The sequence below is a fragment of the Ciconia boyciana genome, chromosome 1 (assembly GCF_034638445.1).
Source record: "Ciconia boyciana chromosome 1, ASM3463844v1, whole genome shotgun sequence".
Lineage (NCBI taxonomy): Eukaryota > Metazoa > Chordata > Aves > Ciconiiformes > Ciconiidae > Ciconia > Ciconia boyciana.
In genome coordinates this window covers 82,133,189-82,149,832 of record NC_132934.1, presented here as the reverse complement: position 1 = coordinate 82,149,832, position 16,644 = coordinate 82,133,189, and the positions used below count along the sequence as shown (strand labels likewise).

At 35.0% G+C, this 16,644-nt stretch overlaps 1 protein-coding gene across 41 annotated transcripts in view; it reads right to left on the bottom strand.

Annotated features, from left to right (window-relative positions):
* CCDC91 (coiled-coil domain containing 91) overlaps nt 1–16,644 on the bottom strand; it is a 259,524-nt gene that overhangs the window by 126,506 nt on the left and 116,374 nt on the right. For 22 of the 41 annotated variants that reach the window (XR_012044821.1, XR_012044820.1, XM_072877386.1 and 19 more), the window contains 3 exons: nt 4,177–4,237; nt 3,992–4,070; nt 982–1,039 (listed from right to left, as the gene is read on the bottom strand). Coding sequence is in view for 39 of the 41 variants with exons in the window: in XM_072877386.1 (XP_072733487.1) it covers nt 982–1,039; nt 3,992–4,070; nt 4,177–4,237 (198 nt within the window). In the remaining 2 variants the exon portion in view is untranslated. Of the gene's footprint in view, nt 1–981; nt 1,040–3,991; nt 4,071–4,176; nt 4,238–4,597; nt 4,619–16,644 lie in introns of those variants that run through there. The other 19 variants (XM_072877278.1, XM_072877322.1, XM_072877286.1 and 16 more) reach the window with 5 other exon arrangements.

Sequence of the window (16,644 nt, the reverse complement as noted above, 5' to 3'; positions counted from 1 at the left end):
CTCACGGACCCAACTGATTACATTTCCATTAAGCAAATGGAGGTCACCTAGGTCATGTAAAACAGTGAACTTAAGATGTTCATACTTTAGTGCTGGCTTCCATACAGTGGTGTTCTTGTCCCCTAGCTCTTTTAGTTCCATTACCTCCCATGGTCCTAGATGGTAGCTATAGGATATAGCTCTTCTAAATCTCCAAATGTGTTTCAACACCAGACAGCTTCTACAGAATCTACAGTGACTGGATCCAACCTTCCTTTTCTCTGGTGAATTACCAGGTCAAGCTCTATCATTACTCAGTTCCTGACTGAAAAAAGGAGAAGTGTAATTAACTGCGACTATAAACGATTTCACTAAAACTAAGCAACATATTCAAAAATCTATAATGGGAGAACAGGGACTGAAAGCAATAGCATAAGCCTCCTTTCCTCACGAAATGAAGCTAAAAAAAAATCTCCACCTCATCCACAGCTAACACTACCATGCATCTGGTCTCACCTAACACTTGTAAACAAAATCATTCTGAATCCGCACAGCTTGAAACAGAAATGCCTGCTCAGACTGCACTTCCAACCCATTCCCAGATGGGAATTCTGTCTTAATTTCACTGAAAAAGCATCTCTCACCTTGTTTTGTCTTTTTTTTTTTTTTTAAACAACTTTTGTTTTACTTCAAACAATCCACAACAGATAGATTCATGAGGCTCCATCTCAGCCAAAACAGTCCTTCTTTGGTGAACATCTGCTTGGTTTTCCCATCTGCTCCATTACATGAGCTCCTTCTAATGTCCAGAGAAGAATTCCTGCCAAAATGAAACACTGACACAGCACGTAGAGACCCAGGTCCTGTTCCTACTATTGACTATAAGCAACAGACATTTTATTCATAACCTTAGAAAAGCAGAGATAACACCAGAATCTGCCGACAAGCAAGCACAATGCTAAATTTCAAGATCCTCCTTACAGGCATAAACCTGGCACCTACCGAAGTGCAAGAAAAATCGACAATTTGTACATCTCTTCTTCAGGAAGAAAAAAAAAACCTAAAACAGATAAATAAAAGTAGGCACTTCAATACTCCAGTACAGACTTACTGAATTGTGAACTGACATCGTTATTAAAACCTTACTTTAAGTTGCGTAACAATGTGTTTCTACTACTACTACTAAGCATCTGAAGAAGAAACAAAGCAAAACTGACTTACAAATAATTATTTGTTTCACTGAAGTATCTTGCTTATCAGTTGCAAGGACCATTCTAGAGTCTAAAATACTCGAGAGTTACGTTCTTAAATAAAAAAGTCTATCAAGTTACCCCCACTAACCTCTCTGAAGTCAATAACACCATATTCACAGATTTGGCCGCCATATTAAAAAAAGCTCAGTTTAAATATTAATGTTCAATACATGAAATTATTTGAGAACAGCATAACTGTTACATTTTTTTCCTCAAAAAAGTTAGTTTATGAATCCAAAGAGCAAAATCCCCTGAAAAGTGTCTTACAATAACAAACCAATAAAATATCATGAGTTTTCTGGCCAGCCATAATAATTAATACAGTCAGCCCCTTTGAATCTCTTCTGGGAACCAGGTGGACTAGTGATAAGGCACTCGACTATTACATAATTTATTTTAGAGTTCTTAAAAACTTTAATTTTTGTTTTCAGTTCTGAACTGTATTTAAGTCTGAGGCTTAAACATAAGACTTCGTACTCCATTACTGTTCTTAGAGAGATCTCATCTTTCCAAAGAACAACGTGTTATTCCCAAAGTGTTTTGTTGGTTTGCTTGGGTTTTTTTAATACATTTTCCTCTTTTTCAACTTTATGAATACATTTACTGAATACAAGCTAAGAAAACACTGATGTTTGAGTAGTTCCCTCCCATTTCTCCAAAGTCCAGACACTGAGCATACAGTAGTGATTCTTTTTAGTACTTCCCCATACCAAGGCTGGAAAGAAAAAAGGAAATCCATCACATATATAATGACACTAAGAAGGACTACTGGTTTCTACCTCAGTTAAACAACCAGAAGGAATAGACCCAATACAACAGGCCGTTCTTCGACTTTGCTAACACTAGTAGCAAAGACATCTAAGTAACAGGACTGCACAAACACACGTTATTTTTCTTTCACTACCTGCTCTTTCCTTCTTACTCATAATGCATACTTTCTCACAGAGCTAAGGTCTTCAGACCAGCCCTACTTTCTATTTCTATGTTTATACAGCACTCAGTAAGATGGGTTCCACTTCAACCTTGCAACCATGAGAGATAAAAGATAAATAAATTTGTTCTCATTTGTACCATTTAGAATCAAACCAGTGTTCTCCTATTAGGTGACGCTGCTAGAGAAGTCTAACAGAAAGAGGTGCATGCTCTCTGGTAATTGTCCTGGTGGAAGGGGAAAAAATGGTATATTATTTCTGCTGTACAAATTCTTATTTTTCTCCCTTCATGAACCAGCAACCACAATGAATAAACATTTTCTGATTTGAAGTACTGCATAGAAAAGACTATTTGCACATACCAATAAACATTTTATCATACTGTAAGTCTATGGAAAAAGTGAAATCAACATTAAAAAAAGATAGTAAGAAGCCCAAAACAAATTTCAGGGGCAAAATTGCTCACTGCAATCAACACTGGGGCCTTATAAACATAAAGATCTTACAGTAATAAAATATTCTGAATGCAAGGGTTTTTCTTTTAATTTTGAAATACTTAAAATACCTTGGTATAACCTACCCTAAGACTTCTGTGTCACTTACAAGCATAGAAAAAACTTCCGTGTTACTTACAAATCATTTAAATTATACACACCTTATTAGATTTAAGTTAGACTTCATGAGAGAGATACTGAACAGCTATATTGGATTTAATTTAATTAAATACATTCAAATATGCTAATGAATTTAAGCAGTATTTTTGCATAACAGTCAAAATGACAAGATTAATAATAAAGTTATTTGCAAAAATATAGTTTCCTTATTATTTGTTTTCCTCTATTTGAATGACAAAATAATTATTCTGTAATGGATGAAAGCCAGTAGTGCCAGAAATAAATAAAATAATCTGAAACAAATCAATAAAAACTTTTCCATTTATGGAAAGCTCATATTGATACAAATCCCTGTCTTATTTTTTAAGCTACAATTATTTGGCATAATTTATTTAGCACAATAATATAATAACAGGCAGAAATCTTTAGTTCCTGACCAAAGAATAAGATGTGGGGTTTGTTTTTTTTTTTCCCTAATGTTGCTAAAGTGATGTTTCTTTTTGTGAAAGCAGAGAAATCTAGACTAAATTCCCACAACAAAATCAATTTCCAATTGCCAATTACCAATTTCCAATTGCCAATCAGTAACACCTCCTTAATTTTTTAGTTCTACTGATTTGTACATTTATCCACTATCAATGAGCTTTTATTAATTTCTTAAAATCCAGACAGGCACCAGGCATTTACATAAATTAATAAAAGTAGCTCTATAATGTTTCACCTTCTGCTTGAGATAAAGAATGTGTCATATATTTTCTAACTTCAAAAACTGCTTAAGTAAAAAAGATCATTTCCTCCCTCCTTCCCCCAAAGCAACTAAAAGACGTTATCACAGAGAAAGAAATCTAATGGGGGAAGCAACATGTTCAAGTCCTATTTTTAAGTTTATTTTCTGTTTTCCCACCATTTGCAACAGACCTTCCATACTCAAAAGTAAGAATATCCTTATTATCCAGTCAAGAAGCTCTGTTTCTTCTTCCCGTGAGATGCCAATCAGCCTTTCAACTGGATAAACTGTACCTCTCATTCCTCAAGAAAGTTTCACTTTGAGAAGTGCAGCTTCCCAAAATAATTACTCAGAAACATTCTTATGCTACATTTTTCACTGCTGCTCATTCTTTTACTGTGTATATACACCCTTCTGGGTAGTAACATTTACAGTGAATACAGAAGCAGTACATTATTAGAATTTTTATAGCGATTTTATCAATACCTGTAGGAAATGCTGCCCAAGCAATAGCTGGAGATGTAGTCTGCTTTTCACCATTTCCACATTCATAACTCTCTGCTGCCTAGAAATGCAAAAAAATTGTTACATATTTTACAAAATGCTATAAATTCCTATAAAAATAGTTGAAAATAGTTACATTTCAAAATTAAGTCATCCAAATAACATACCTCAAATCCTCCGAAGTCATCATCATCCATCTTTCAACTGGTACTAGAATATAGCAGAAATCTTGATTTAAAAACAAAAACAAAACCACTTAATTGTTATATCCCCTTTACTCATAAAATAGCAATAAATACTTTGTAAAACCAAAGGTATGGTGTTAGTTTTAAAGGACAGACTTGAGTAGAAAAAGTCACTGTGGTCAAACCCTAAAAGCCCAGCAGTATGAAGTAATACAATACGCTGAAGGAAAATGGGTATATTTCATTGGCCAGTCTCATAAGAGAAATGTGCTGATTTTATGATCAACTATGAGTCAAAAGACAAAATAACTCATATGTTTGTACTTTATATGACAGATGAGTAGACCCCTTCACTTGGATACAACTGCTACCTAGCTCTATGTGCTCTTCATAACCTCATCACCTTCTCATTGAGTATTCAGTCTTTCATCCAAGTACTCATCTCCACAGGTTACCTGAAGTCTTCCTGATTTACAAGTTCTACAAAAAATCAAGGGACCCAAATAAGAACTTTTTCACGTAGAGGATGCAAGGGCTAAAACAGCAAGATCTCTCTTACGAAGCACTTTTTTTACTCATCAAGATAGATTAAAAAAATCAGGTATTTTTCAACGGAATTTGAATATGTTCAAGGAAAAAGATAAGCACCGCCCATCAATATTGTCAAAGATCTTTTAAAGGCAAGAATGTAGAAAAAGCTTTTCAAGATAGGAAAACAGAAAGATAGTATTTTAAAAGCTATATCTATTGCTCTCACGTATAGCAGTCAAGCGCCCAGTACCTCAACAAATGGTACTGAAAACAGCAGATAACCTAGTCTGAATATTTAAAAAAAAAAAAAAAAAAAGAGTCCAGGAAGTAGGATTTCTGACCATCAGATTCCAAAATGAAGAATTTTCTTCGTTAGCAATGAAGATGATCCAATTTAATGCAATCACGATCTACCATGTACTTCATAGTTTTGTGTTTATGATTTAAAATATAAAAATATTTTCCATTGTTAAGTTGCTTTTCCAAATCAGCACAGTGATTAAATCCAAAAAAATTTCCTGCTTTTCCCATCTCTTCTTTGCTGTCTGGCAACATCAGCACAAACTGCAACTTAGAAAAAGACTGTGGTGCATTTCTGGAAATTTTTCTGCTACCACAGAGGTCCTTCCCTAGGTTTCACGGAGGGGCTGATTTAGATTTTACAAACTGATCAGCATTTTTGAGTTGTAGCCCTGAATTCTGTGGCATTTTGATATATTTATAGTTAAATTGCAGTTCCTTTTACAAAAATGCAGGATACGTTACTCAGTTAATGAAAGTAACTCAAGATATACATGGCTGTTCAAAGAAGGGTATTATATGCATCTAAAAAAAATATACCATTCTGATATGTGAATGAAGGATGATCCAAAAAACCTTTAGGGTCTTTATAGAATGTCAAAATGTTTGTAAAGTTAATTGACTTCAGTTAAAATAGACTACAGGCTGGCAAAACTTTTATTACTGTGAAAACCCATGCTCAGAAACAGAAGAATTCAAAGAGTTTGGAGGAAATCTCCAAATTAAAGTATTAGAATGTCAGAAGGGGACACTTTCACTTCATATCCACTGCTGAAAATCACTACCAAGAAAGACTTCAATTCAAACACACATCTTCCAAAGTTTAACAAATTAATTTCCAATTTCTTATTGATGAACTTAGTTTAAATCACCACTATCACAGTGTAAGCAGACAGATTTGGTTAAATTAAAGAGCATTGTCCAATAGTCACAAGTGGTGTAAGAACTAAGTATCTTTTTAGGGATTGCAAGGGGTTTTGTGGTGGTTGGGTTTTGTGGTGGTTGGGTTTTGTGGTGGTTGGGTTTTGTGGTGGTTGGGTTTTGTGGTGGTTGGGTTTTGTGGTGGTTGGGTTTTGTGGTGGTTGGGTTTTGTGGTGGTTGGGTTTTGTGGTGGTTGGGTTTTGTGGTGGTTGGGTTTTGTGGTGGTTGGGTTTTGTGGTGGTTGGGTTTTGTGGTGGTTGGGTTTTGTGGTGGTTGGGTTTTGTGGTGGTTGGGTTTTGTGGTGGTTGGGTTTTGTGGTGGTTGGGTTTTGTGGTGGTTGGGTTTTGTGGTGGTTGGGTTTTGTGGTGGTTGGGTTTTGTGGTGGTTGGGTTTTGTGGTGGTTGGGTTTTGAGAGAGAAATAAAGTAGTTGAGTATTTTTCCCATCAATGTTAACCTTAACCGGTCAAACATTCATGCGTTCCATTGACATTCCAACCTTTAATATATAACTCAAAAAAATAACACATGCACACACAAATGATAGCAAGGAAAGATGTATAGATAGAACACCACTGCTGAAGCAGACAGCAATGTGCAAACAACTGAGAATGTCAACATATTCACACTACCTACTATTAAATGCCATCCAAAACAGACTGGTGATTTATATAGGTACTGCAAAATGCAGCATTCAAGTAGCAATCAGAGCAGTCAGTGGGACAAAGAGAGGGTTTAGAAAGGCAAATAGGTATTTTATCTGTACACTATGTATCGCATCACCAGGTCCTACGGGCTTTACCCAAAGTTACTTCAAAGGACCACAGTAATTACTTCAAAGGACCACAGCAGATTTTCTCCATGAAGAGCAAGAGACATTATTCCCATCATCTCAGAACTGGTTATGTCTCAGCTGGAAAAAGTACATTCCATATTCAGCACTATGTTTTAAAAAGACAAACTGGAACAAGTTCAGAGGGGTGCAACAGGAATTAAAGCAATTTTGGAAAGGCATGCTAAAAAGGAGAGGCTTTTTTATAAAAAATTTTAAAAAGTAAACAAAATTATCCTTAAAATACGAAAAATAGTGTTCTAAGAAGTGATTAACTACTTTCATTTATCATCAAATGCAGCACTGACATAAGGCAGTAAAGTACAGAAGCCTCTGTAGGCAAAATGTGTGTTAAATACTAGCAAGGATTTCCAGGAAGGCAACATAAACCCCTACAAGAAAATTTATAAGAGCCTATGTATACATAAAACAGAAGTAACTTTTGATAGAGAAAAAGGATGTAGGGCAGAAGAAAAAATGGAGAACAACCTGTTACTGAATCAATCAACTTTGTTATTACATTTCATATACAGTTTTCATAAGTCTGGTAATGATCACAAGACTATTTTGACCTAAGATTACCTTACTCCACAAATTTTAACACAGACATTTCATGGCTGTAACAGCATGATTCATCTATGAATTATTCCACACATCTTTTAAATGGAGTAAAAGAGAAACAGACCCCAAGCAAGTCTCAGTAGTATCAATGGTGCTTTCACACCTAACTGCTAATCCTCCAATTTCCAGTTCTCTGGCGATCTCCCAGGAATTCTAGGCTAAGTGATTCTCAACCAGCTAGGAAGGACTGTTTGTTATTTGTGTACATATAATATATATTCATACATGTACACACACCTCTGTTTTCAAAGACAAAGCTAAATTTCTAGTCCACCTAAAAGAAATCCTGATTTGTTTACATGCTTTGTTTGCTGTAGGCAAAGAAAAATAAAATATTAGAATGAAACTGGCAAACTTAGCATGTATCACAAGTAAGGAGGCAGCAAATTAGGACAGAAAGCATGGATTAAGTCCTGAGGGACACTGACACAGGCCACTTCAAAAACTCAAAGGCTGAGGTGTTCTCTTCAGCCAAAGAGTGATAGTGTAAGAGCTCTTACTAGATGTCTTTCCAAAAAGATGTTTCTTCTTGCATAAAAAGAAAAGGGTGCTTTCTGCGAGGAGAAGGGAACAGGACCACACAAATGTTTTAAGAACTGTTTAAAAAAAAATTAATCAAGCTTATTTTTAGCTAGCAGTCTTTCATAGCCCTCAAAAGTACACATGCATTTAGCTCTAAAAAATGTTTGAATAATTCATTATAAACTTAACTGATAACAATGCTGAAAATATGACACAAATACACAATTTCTCAATTCTACCCCTTATTCTGGTGATGGAAATGCATTTCTGGCATAAATAAATAGGAGACCTTGCCTAACACCTCACATAGAACTGCAACAATTTTGGCAGCAGCTTTTTTTAATCAATCATCTATTCCAAAATGGGCAATCAGACTTTTCCTTCCTCACAACCTAGGAACATTATTTGTGGCACTGGAATAGGAAAGAATACATTAAGTGCTGACAATCTGCAGAAGGATTTAAAAAATAACACAAAGACGAAACAACCCACACAATCTTACCATGACTAAATGTGGTCTCTTAAAATATGCTTGATACTGGAATTAAGTAACTGTAAAATTGGGCAACAAGAAGTCAACCTCAAAATTACAGATTCATAGAAATTATGGTTGGAAAAGACACAGTAGGTCATCCAGCCCAGGCCATTTCCAAAACATTACAGTTCTCATGTCATGTCCTAAAAGGCTTCAGAAGCTCACACTCCTGTGAAAAGAACGAAACTTTTCATGGATCATGAATATGTAAGAAGCCACTGCATTTTCAGTAGATTTTATCAACAAGTTTGTATTCATCAAATCATATAATAATTCAGGCCAGAATTCAGACCAGCAGGTCATACAATCCAAGCTCATGTTGCTCAAGACTGCTCAGCAGGTCATACAATCCAAGCAATCCAGATCAGGTTGCTCAAGATTTCCTTCTCTATGACTGGTAACAATGCATGTTGAATATATTCAAACACAGACAGCTGTGCGTATCTGAGATGCTTGCAAGCTTTCCTACATAAAACACAGTCACTAAAGCCTGACCATAAGCTTAACATAGGTCATGAAAACTTTGTGAAATGCACTTACTTAACAGACATACCAAAAATCATGGGTTTATATACAGGAAGATCAGGAGCCATTCACAAGGAATAAAACAGAAAAACGTAAGCTGAGAAAAAAGACCCTCTTCCCCATTCCAACTGTTAGGAGGAGAAGGAATGTTGTAATCCCACCAGAAATCCCAGTATTCTTCATATCCAAAAGGCAAAAGTGGTAGAGAGACCAAAGAGTGAATTAAGAAGGATTCTTCTTTCACTTAACAGTTTACCTCTGGTTAGTAAGAATTCAAATTAATCAAGTCCTGACCTATTACTTGATAAATCAAATATAAATTTGCCTCAGTGATAAAGGCAACTAATTTTGCCAAGTACATTCAACTGGACAATATCTTACCTGGCCTGTAATTTTGAGTAAGTAGCTAACTTTACTTGCAGAATTTTGTACATTTTAAAGGAACAACTTACAGAGCATATTCCTGTTTGTTTTGTCAGAACAGTATGTGTGGAGCTGGCTGAGGGTGGGGCTGCTGCATTTGTATTTCTGGCAAACACTGTCGGTGGTTAATCCCTACCTATGACAACTTATCAGTTTTACTTGCATGTTTATGGTTCCTAAAGGACTCATTCAATATGTTCAATCTAGGATAGGCTTATTAGCTGTTTCTTCACCAGACATAGCATAGACCACACTATTTGAAGAATAAATCTTTGGACAAAACTGCAGGCTCCAAAAAGCCTATACAAAATAAGTACAAGATTAAAAAAAGCCAACAATAAAATAAAATTTAAAAGTAGTCATTTAGAAAGCATATATACGGGCAATACCTTTGTGATAAAGAGCAGAACAGATGATAAATTTCTGTATCATAAAGTTCTAACCAGCTCACATGCACTCATGGCTCTTCTGCCAAAACTACAAGCACCTCTTAGCAATTTTAAAACAGGAACAAACTTTCTTCTTTTTACTCAGCTGATACAGACTTTTCTCCTGATCTATACCAATTACAGCTGCATGATAAGCATGTGTCATCCTAAGAACTTATAGTTGCTCCTAAGTCATTAATTAGAAATTTTTTATTACAGAATACACATATCCCAAAGGACACATAGACCAAGAAAGACTAGAATATGAATGTACAGCATAATGGAAACTAAAATAGATTTAGAGCATTTGTAAAATTTTCTAAAAAAAACCCCAAACAAACAACAAAAAACACAAACAAAAAAAAACCCCACACCAAACAAAACTTGCATTTCTCACTTCACTCCTGCTTAAGATCTCAGCACTAAAAGCAACCTGTTTACTAACACTTAGACCATAAACAGAGGAATACTTTTCATTTATTATGGCCAGGAATTCGTGGCATCAAAAACAATATAAACATTACCAACAACCACTGTCAAAACAAAAATTAGACAATAGCTACTGGCAGATTTTTTTTTTTTTTTTTTTTTTGAGATTGAGGAATTCTAACTTCCCTTCCTAGCAGTAAGGCTAAATTCTTCTAGCATATCTGTCAGGTATCAATTTCTAAAAATGGTTGCTGTAACGAGGTACAGAAATGTAGGTGATTTTTCATTTATTTGTTCAAAAAGAATTAAACAATATGATGAAGTAATTCTCAATCCCTCAAATCAATGGAGAGTTCAATCCTTTTAGTGTTTTATTTTTGTAACTTCCAATTCTGTAATTTGCCTCATAGAAATATTTGTTTGCAATGAAAAGCTTCTGCAGAGTTGTTTTTTTTTCCTCCTTATTAAAGCAGCTGACTATACAGTAAAATTGAATGGAAAAATTTCCTACAAAGATAGCATGATTCATGTGGTTAACATTCACTTAGTGGTTTGTTACTTAATGAATAGAGTACACAGTCTTGTTACAGAAAAAGAGTATTCTGTATTGGTTTTAACAGGAAAGCTCTTAACAGCTCCTAAGTTCTGCATTAAATTTTCAGTATTTATCATCTGTATCTAACAAGGAAAGTATATAATTGAGCAGGGGCTAACATCACAAGACCACGAGAACATGAGACCAGAGGGAAATTTAGGACTGTCTTTCAATTTGGAAAATTAGACTGCATTAGTAATTACAATAAACATGATTTAAAAAATAAAATCTTGGAAGTAACAAAATTAACACAAGACTTCCATAAGAAATTAAGAGTTTGTGCCAAAAAGATAATAAATTAGTATATAAGAAGAACTTGTGCTAATTATTTCCTCAGAGATACTTGAACAGTCAAAGAATAAGAAATATGCTACTTTGAGTGCTCATTAATGAATCTTGGATAAGCTATAATTTTTTAATGAGATATCTATAAGACTTCTGGCTAGAACCAAAGGTAAACATTAGGAAGACCTTTCATGAAGAAATAGAAATACAAGCTTTTTATCATTTCAGAGAATGAAATACCCAAATAAACTTGGAAATTCAATTAAGTTTTCTACTTTTAAAATGGGGGGGAGGGCAGTTTATGGTTCTCAATTTTTGGTTTGGGTTGTTTGGGGGTTTTTTTAAGTCATTTTTAACCACAATACAAGGCAAATACAGCTTCAAAATTTTAAGAAAAAGGAGAAAATTAACTACTTTAGAAAGTATCATTTAATATTATTCAAACCAATGAACTGTTGCCAAATGCATATAGCATCCACATCTCTCTATATTAAGAGATGCAAACTTTGATTTCATGCTACATTAGAAAAAAAAAGCCTACAATTCTTTTTTTCTTGAAGTAGAGCATCTAAATCCCTGTAGGTATACAAACATGTCTGTCTGCACATGTCAGTTGTTAAAGAAGGTGGTTAGATGAGGGGACTGATAACCTGTAACATCTAAGATGCAAGGCTGAGACCGAAACAAGAGTATTCCACTTCTTCACTCAAACAACACCTCGTACAAAGTTGTTCAAGGGCTGTATGCCCTACCTCTATCATGAGATAGTAAAAATCAGGCATCACCAAAATGCCAGTGTTCTCCATCATGTTACAGTGTGTATTTAGTGATAGAATGGGACACGTAGGAAATCCCCACCACCATGAAGCAGTATGCATATCAGCTCCATAATGAAAGACACAATAATATGGCAGTTAGCATCTGTATTTGAACACACAACAGAAGCATGCCCAATCACATATTAAAGGAAAAGACTTCAAGGTTTTGGGGAAAAAGAAAAAGACAACACAGAACACATCACAGCAATCTTCTCCTGGGAAGTAAGGCTGGTTCATTTCAATCCCAGTACTGACTTAATAAACACTTACTAAATAAAATACCTTTTTAATAAAAAAACAAACCAAAGCAAGCAGATGCAAAACATCACGTATTTTACAGTAGTAGTTGCTTATATTACAATTGATTCAAGTGAAGACTATGGGACTTTTAAGAAAAATGCGAGTCTGGCCCTTTGTAACTAGTTCTTTTCCACAGCCCAAGTAAACCAACACAACTAAATATATTCAAGGAATCACAGAATAAATTTAGTTTGGGAAGCATCTCAGGAGGACACCTGATGCAACCCCACCTGAAAGCAAGGCCACCTTAGACACTATATAAGGCTGTTTAAGGCCACATACAGTCAAGTTCAGAATATCTGCAAGGATTCCAGTCTAACAAGGCCACAGCAGTCAAACACTAGAGCAGATATCCAGATAATTTTCTTTTCCTATTCACTTTTGTCATCTATTCATTTATCCATTTATTCTGAAGAGTCTCCAGACAGTTTCAACGCTTACAGATGAGAACAGCACATTAAGGAATATGACAATAAAAGTCAAGGATTGATTTACACAAAACAGAATATGCAAAATAAAAGTCAATAGCTAAAACTTTTCTATCAACTCCTACAGTGAATTTAAGAATTAAAGAAAAAAAAAACACAAAAAACCCCAAACCAAACAAATACACAAACAAAAAAAACCCCACCTTCCCCCCCCCCCCAAAAAAAAAACCAAACCCAAACCAAACAACCAATAACAACAGGTTTTTTACCACTTATCCTTTTCTCAGGAGACACTCCCTGGACCAAAAGATCCAGATCCTGTAAGCAGCATGTAAGATTCTCTATCCTATGATATTTCATACCTAGCTTCAGGAGTAATTTTGAAATAACACTACTTACATGTAACAGTGCTGTATGCAATAAAACAGCAGCAGCAAAAGCCGTAGCATGTGTCAGTTTCACATAACAAGAACATCTTACACAATCTGCAAGACTTCTATAGCTGCCTTTCCCACTGTTATTTAAAAAAGCATTTTTAGAAGAACAACGAACCACAGTGTATGATTAAACACCAATAAATATGCCTTTTATAAGCAACATAATGGTGGCAAAATTTTCAACAACGGCATACAATCACAAAAAAAACAAAACTTCTTCTTTAGCTGGATATAGTCCTTATCCAATAAATTAGAATAAAAATATTCTTTAAAAATCATATTCTCATCTGAAAGTTACTGAGCTAATATGAGCAAAAATCTCTGAAATTCACAAAAATAGGTATTAAAATAATCTGCAAAATCTATTCCACAAAAATTTGTGTTTTAGAACTTGTGGGTCCGCTTCTTCAGCATATACTTTTGGCTTTTTTTAAACAGTGCTTAAAGCAGGAAAAAGCAATAAAGTGCAAATGCCAAGTCCATTTCACTTCCCTAGATCAGATACAGCTTCACAAAAAAGAAAGTGAGAGTTCCATTTTTACCCACAAAAAGAAAAGGGGCTCTGATAGCTCCTACAGAGAAGGCAGGTACTGGTTTTCAAATTCACCTAGAACACAGGAGAGAAAAAAAACACCACAGCCTCATGTGGAAGATGCATTCAAGAACTGGCAATTCCTTGGACATATCCTAGAAGAAACTAACATCAGAAAACTACCAACACCACGTTCTGTGAAATCTGATTTCTGAAAGCTATTAAGAAATGTATTTGTAAAAGGTATGGTGCACTGAAGTAATTTAGAATGGTATTCTGTGAGTGACAAAGAACAAAAGGATATAGACTGTGAGCAAAAGAAATTACTAGTGGGGGAAAAAAGGTGCAATATTAGATAGAAACTCCATGACTTTCACTCATTGTTCCTGAACTATACATATATGTAAAATCATCAAATACACGGTGTGCATTTATGTATAGGAAAGAATGAATATAAATTGGGAGAGAAGTGCTTTCTCCTAGATCAATAAAAAGGTGTGAACCCTAGGCCAACATCTAAAATACTACTCTGCTTGTGATTCAGAAATAATCGCCGAGGTTGACTTCAGAGTATTTCCTGAGGTAGAGGTCTACCACATGCATGTACCATTTTTGTCTCTAAACCAGACCACAACCCATGGACCACATGGGGATTCCATGCATAACCGTAAGTACTCAGAGGATAGCATCATTCAGAAAAAAGACTTTGCAAGTATCATAGTGGTACTTTTAGCACATATTTTCAATTAAAAGGCTGAAGAGAGAAAAGATCACTGAGATCTACAGCCAGGGGGGAAAAAAAAAAAACTCTAACAAGACAAATATAGATTTAATTCCAGAGGGTTACCTATTGACATGAGTAATTACAGTAACACATGTACTTCTTGACTGAGGATCTTTTTTACATCTTTGCCCACAATCCTTTGTCAGCTTCTCCCAACTTTAAGAATCTTCCACTTAGAAACACTTCCACTTTCCAACTTTTTCATTCTAGATATTCAAAGATTAGTTCAAATAAAACCTTACCAACTCCAGCAGAAGTATCATATTACCATATTGTTCAGCTTATTTCTTTGTCTCCAGAATCTAAAGACACTTTCTCAAGACTTAATTCTAACAACTTCAGTACCTCAGGATTTTATAGAAAGACCTTCCAAGGTCTTCAGTCTTCACCATAATTGGTTTCTTGTGACCAGAACATGGAAAGACTAGTTTTCGTTTCGTTATAAAAATAATCACACAGTTAACTAATTTTTTAATTTCTCTGATGTCCTCTTTATAAACTTTCTCTATCACAAATATATTTTTACTTCAGAAGCCACACACTTTTACAAAATGTACATAAACTGCAGTGAGAAGTCTGACAAAGCTGATACAATTCAAATATATTGTGCTTTCTGGAGGAAAAAAACTTCTCGCCTCACCAAGCCTTCTCCCCATCCGCCCCCAAAAAACCCTCAAAAAGTAGCTTGAATTAAACTGGAATTAACACTGCTGTTATGCACAGCTAGGTAACACAATATATCTATAATTAATCAACATCAAGTCCAGATCAACAATCTCTGTAATCCTTATTCATGACAATGATAATCAGAAGCCCTAGAAATTAGTTTGTATCTACAAAAAAAGGTGAGAAAAGTGTGACTTGTCATCCGCTAACTAGGTTAAAAAGATCAGACACCAACAGCCCTGCAAATGCCTCAGCAAAAGTGACCACAGTAGGCTAAAAACTAACTCTCAAATTTAAAGTATTCTTATTGTACTAGAGACCATAAAATTGGACACAGTCCTCTAAGAGACAGAGCCAGGCTGTTCTCAGAGTTGCACAGGGATTAGGACAAGATCCATAGGACAAAAGTCAGAATAGTGAAAATTCTGACCAGGTATTGGAATAGGCTGCCCATAGACATTGTGTACTCTTCACCCCTGAAGATATTCAGAACTCAACTGGAGCCACCTGCTCTAAACAGACCTGCTTTAAGCAGAGGTTTGGACTAGAAAACCTCCAGATGTCCCTTCCATGAGTGGTCTCAATTCTTGGGATTCAATGCTTTCAGTTTTATCCAGAATAGTATAGTGAAAAAAAAAAAAAATAATCCAGAATCATAGAAGTGGAGGCTGTAAAAAAAGCAAATCCACCTTTGAGATTAATAACTACCAACATCTGTCCAAGATCATTTTAGGATTGGGTTTGCTAGTGACAAATGAACCAACTTCGAGAAGCATGAAAGAGAATGAGTTTCTAGAAAGAAATCCTCACTGTTGTAGGAGGGACAAAAGTAGCAAAAACCTAATGAAATATTTTCATCATGAGTTCAAAGAAAAAATGTCTTACAAATCTCTGTACTCAGACATGTTTCTTGAAGAAGGCGGAGGTAAACTTAGCATTAAGAAAAAAAATCTTGACAAGAAAGAAAAATTGCATGGGATGCTTCTTCTCTGGAAGTAACAGAAAACTTAGTTTATTCATTAATTTGTTCAAAACCCTCCCTAAAAATCATTAAATTGTGTGATTTGACTGTGAATACGGTAACACATCTACAAATAGCAATTATTTTTGAAAAAAGAAAAGTTTAATCTTTCATAATGAATGAATGGCTTTTTGAACCAGTTTTAGTAGCCTCAGTCTATTTCTTCCTCTTGGCCTTGATAAATACAGCGCTTTGCTATTCACTGCTTCTCAAGAAAAGACTAGATATCAGTTGCAGACAGTTCATGCAAGTGGGCACTCCAACTATATGCTTAATTCTTGTAAAGTGCTTATTCATGTAACACAATCTGCTTACTTGGAAGCAAAGAAATTAATGGTACAAAAACATCCACTGTTAAGGGTTTGGGAATGCTAGGACAAACAGTGGTCTTTCTTCTATAGTCCATGTTTGATACACTTAAGAAACAGAGGGTTTAAAATTAAATAGAAGGGTCATAGGTATTTCAAATGCATTTCCACTTAAAATATTAGTAAGTTTCAAGAACTTAGACTCACAATT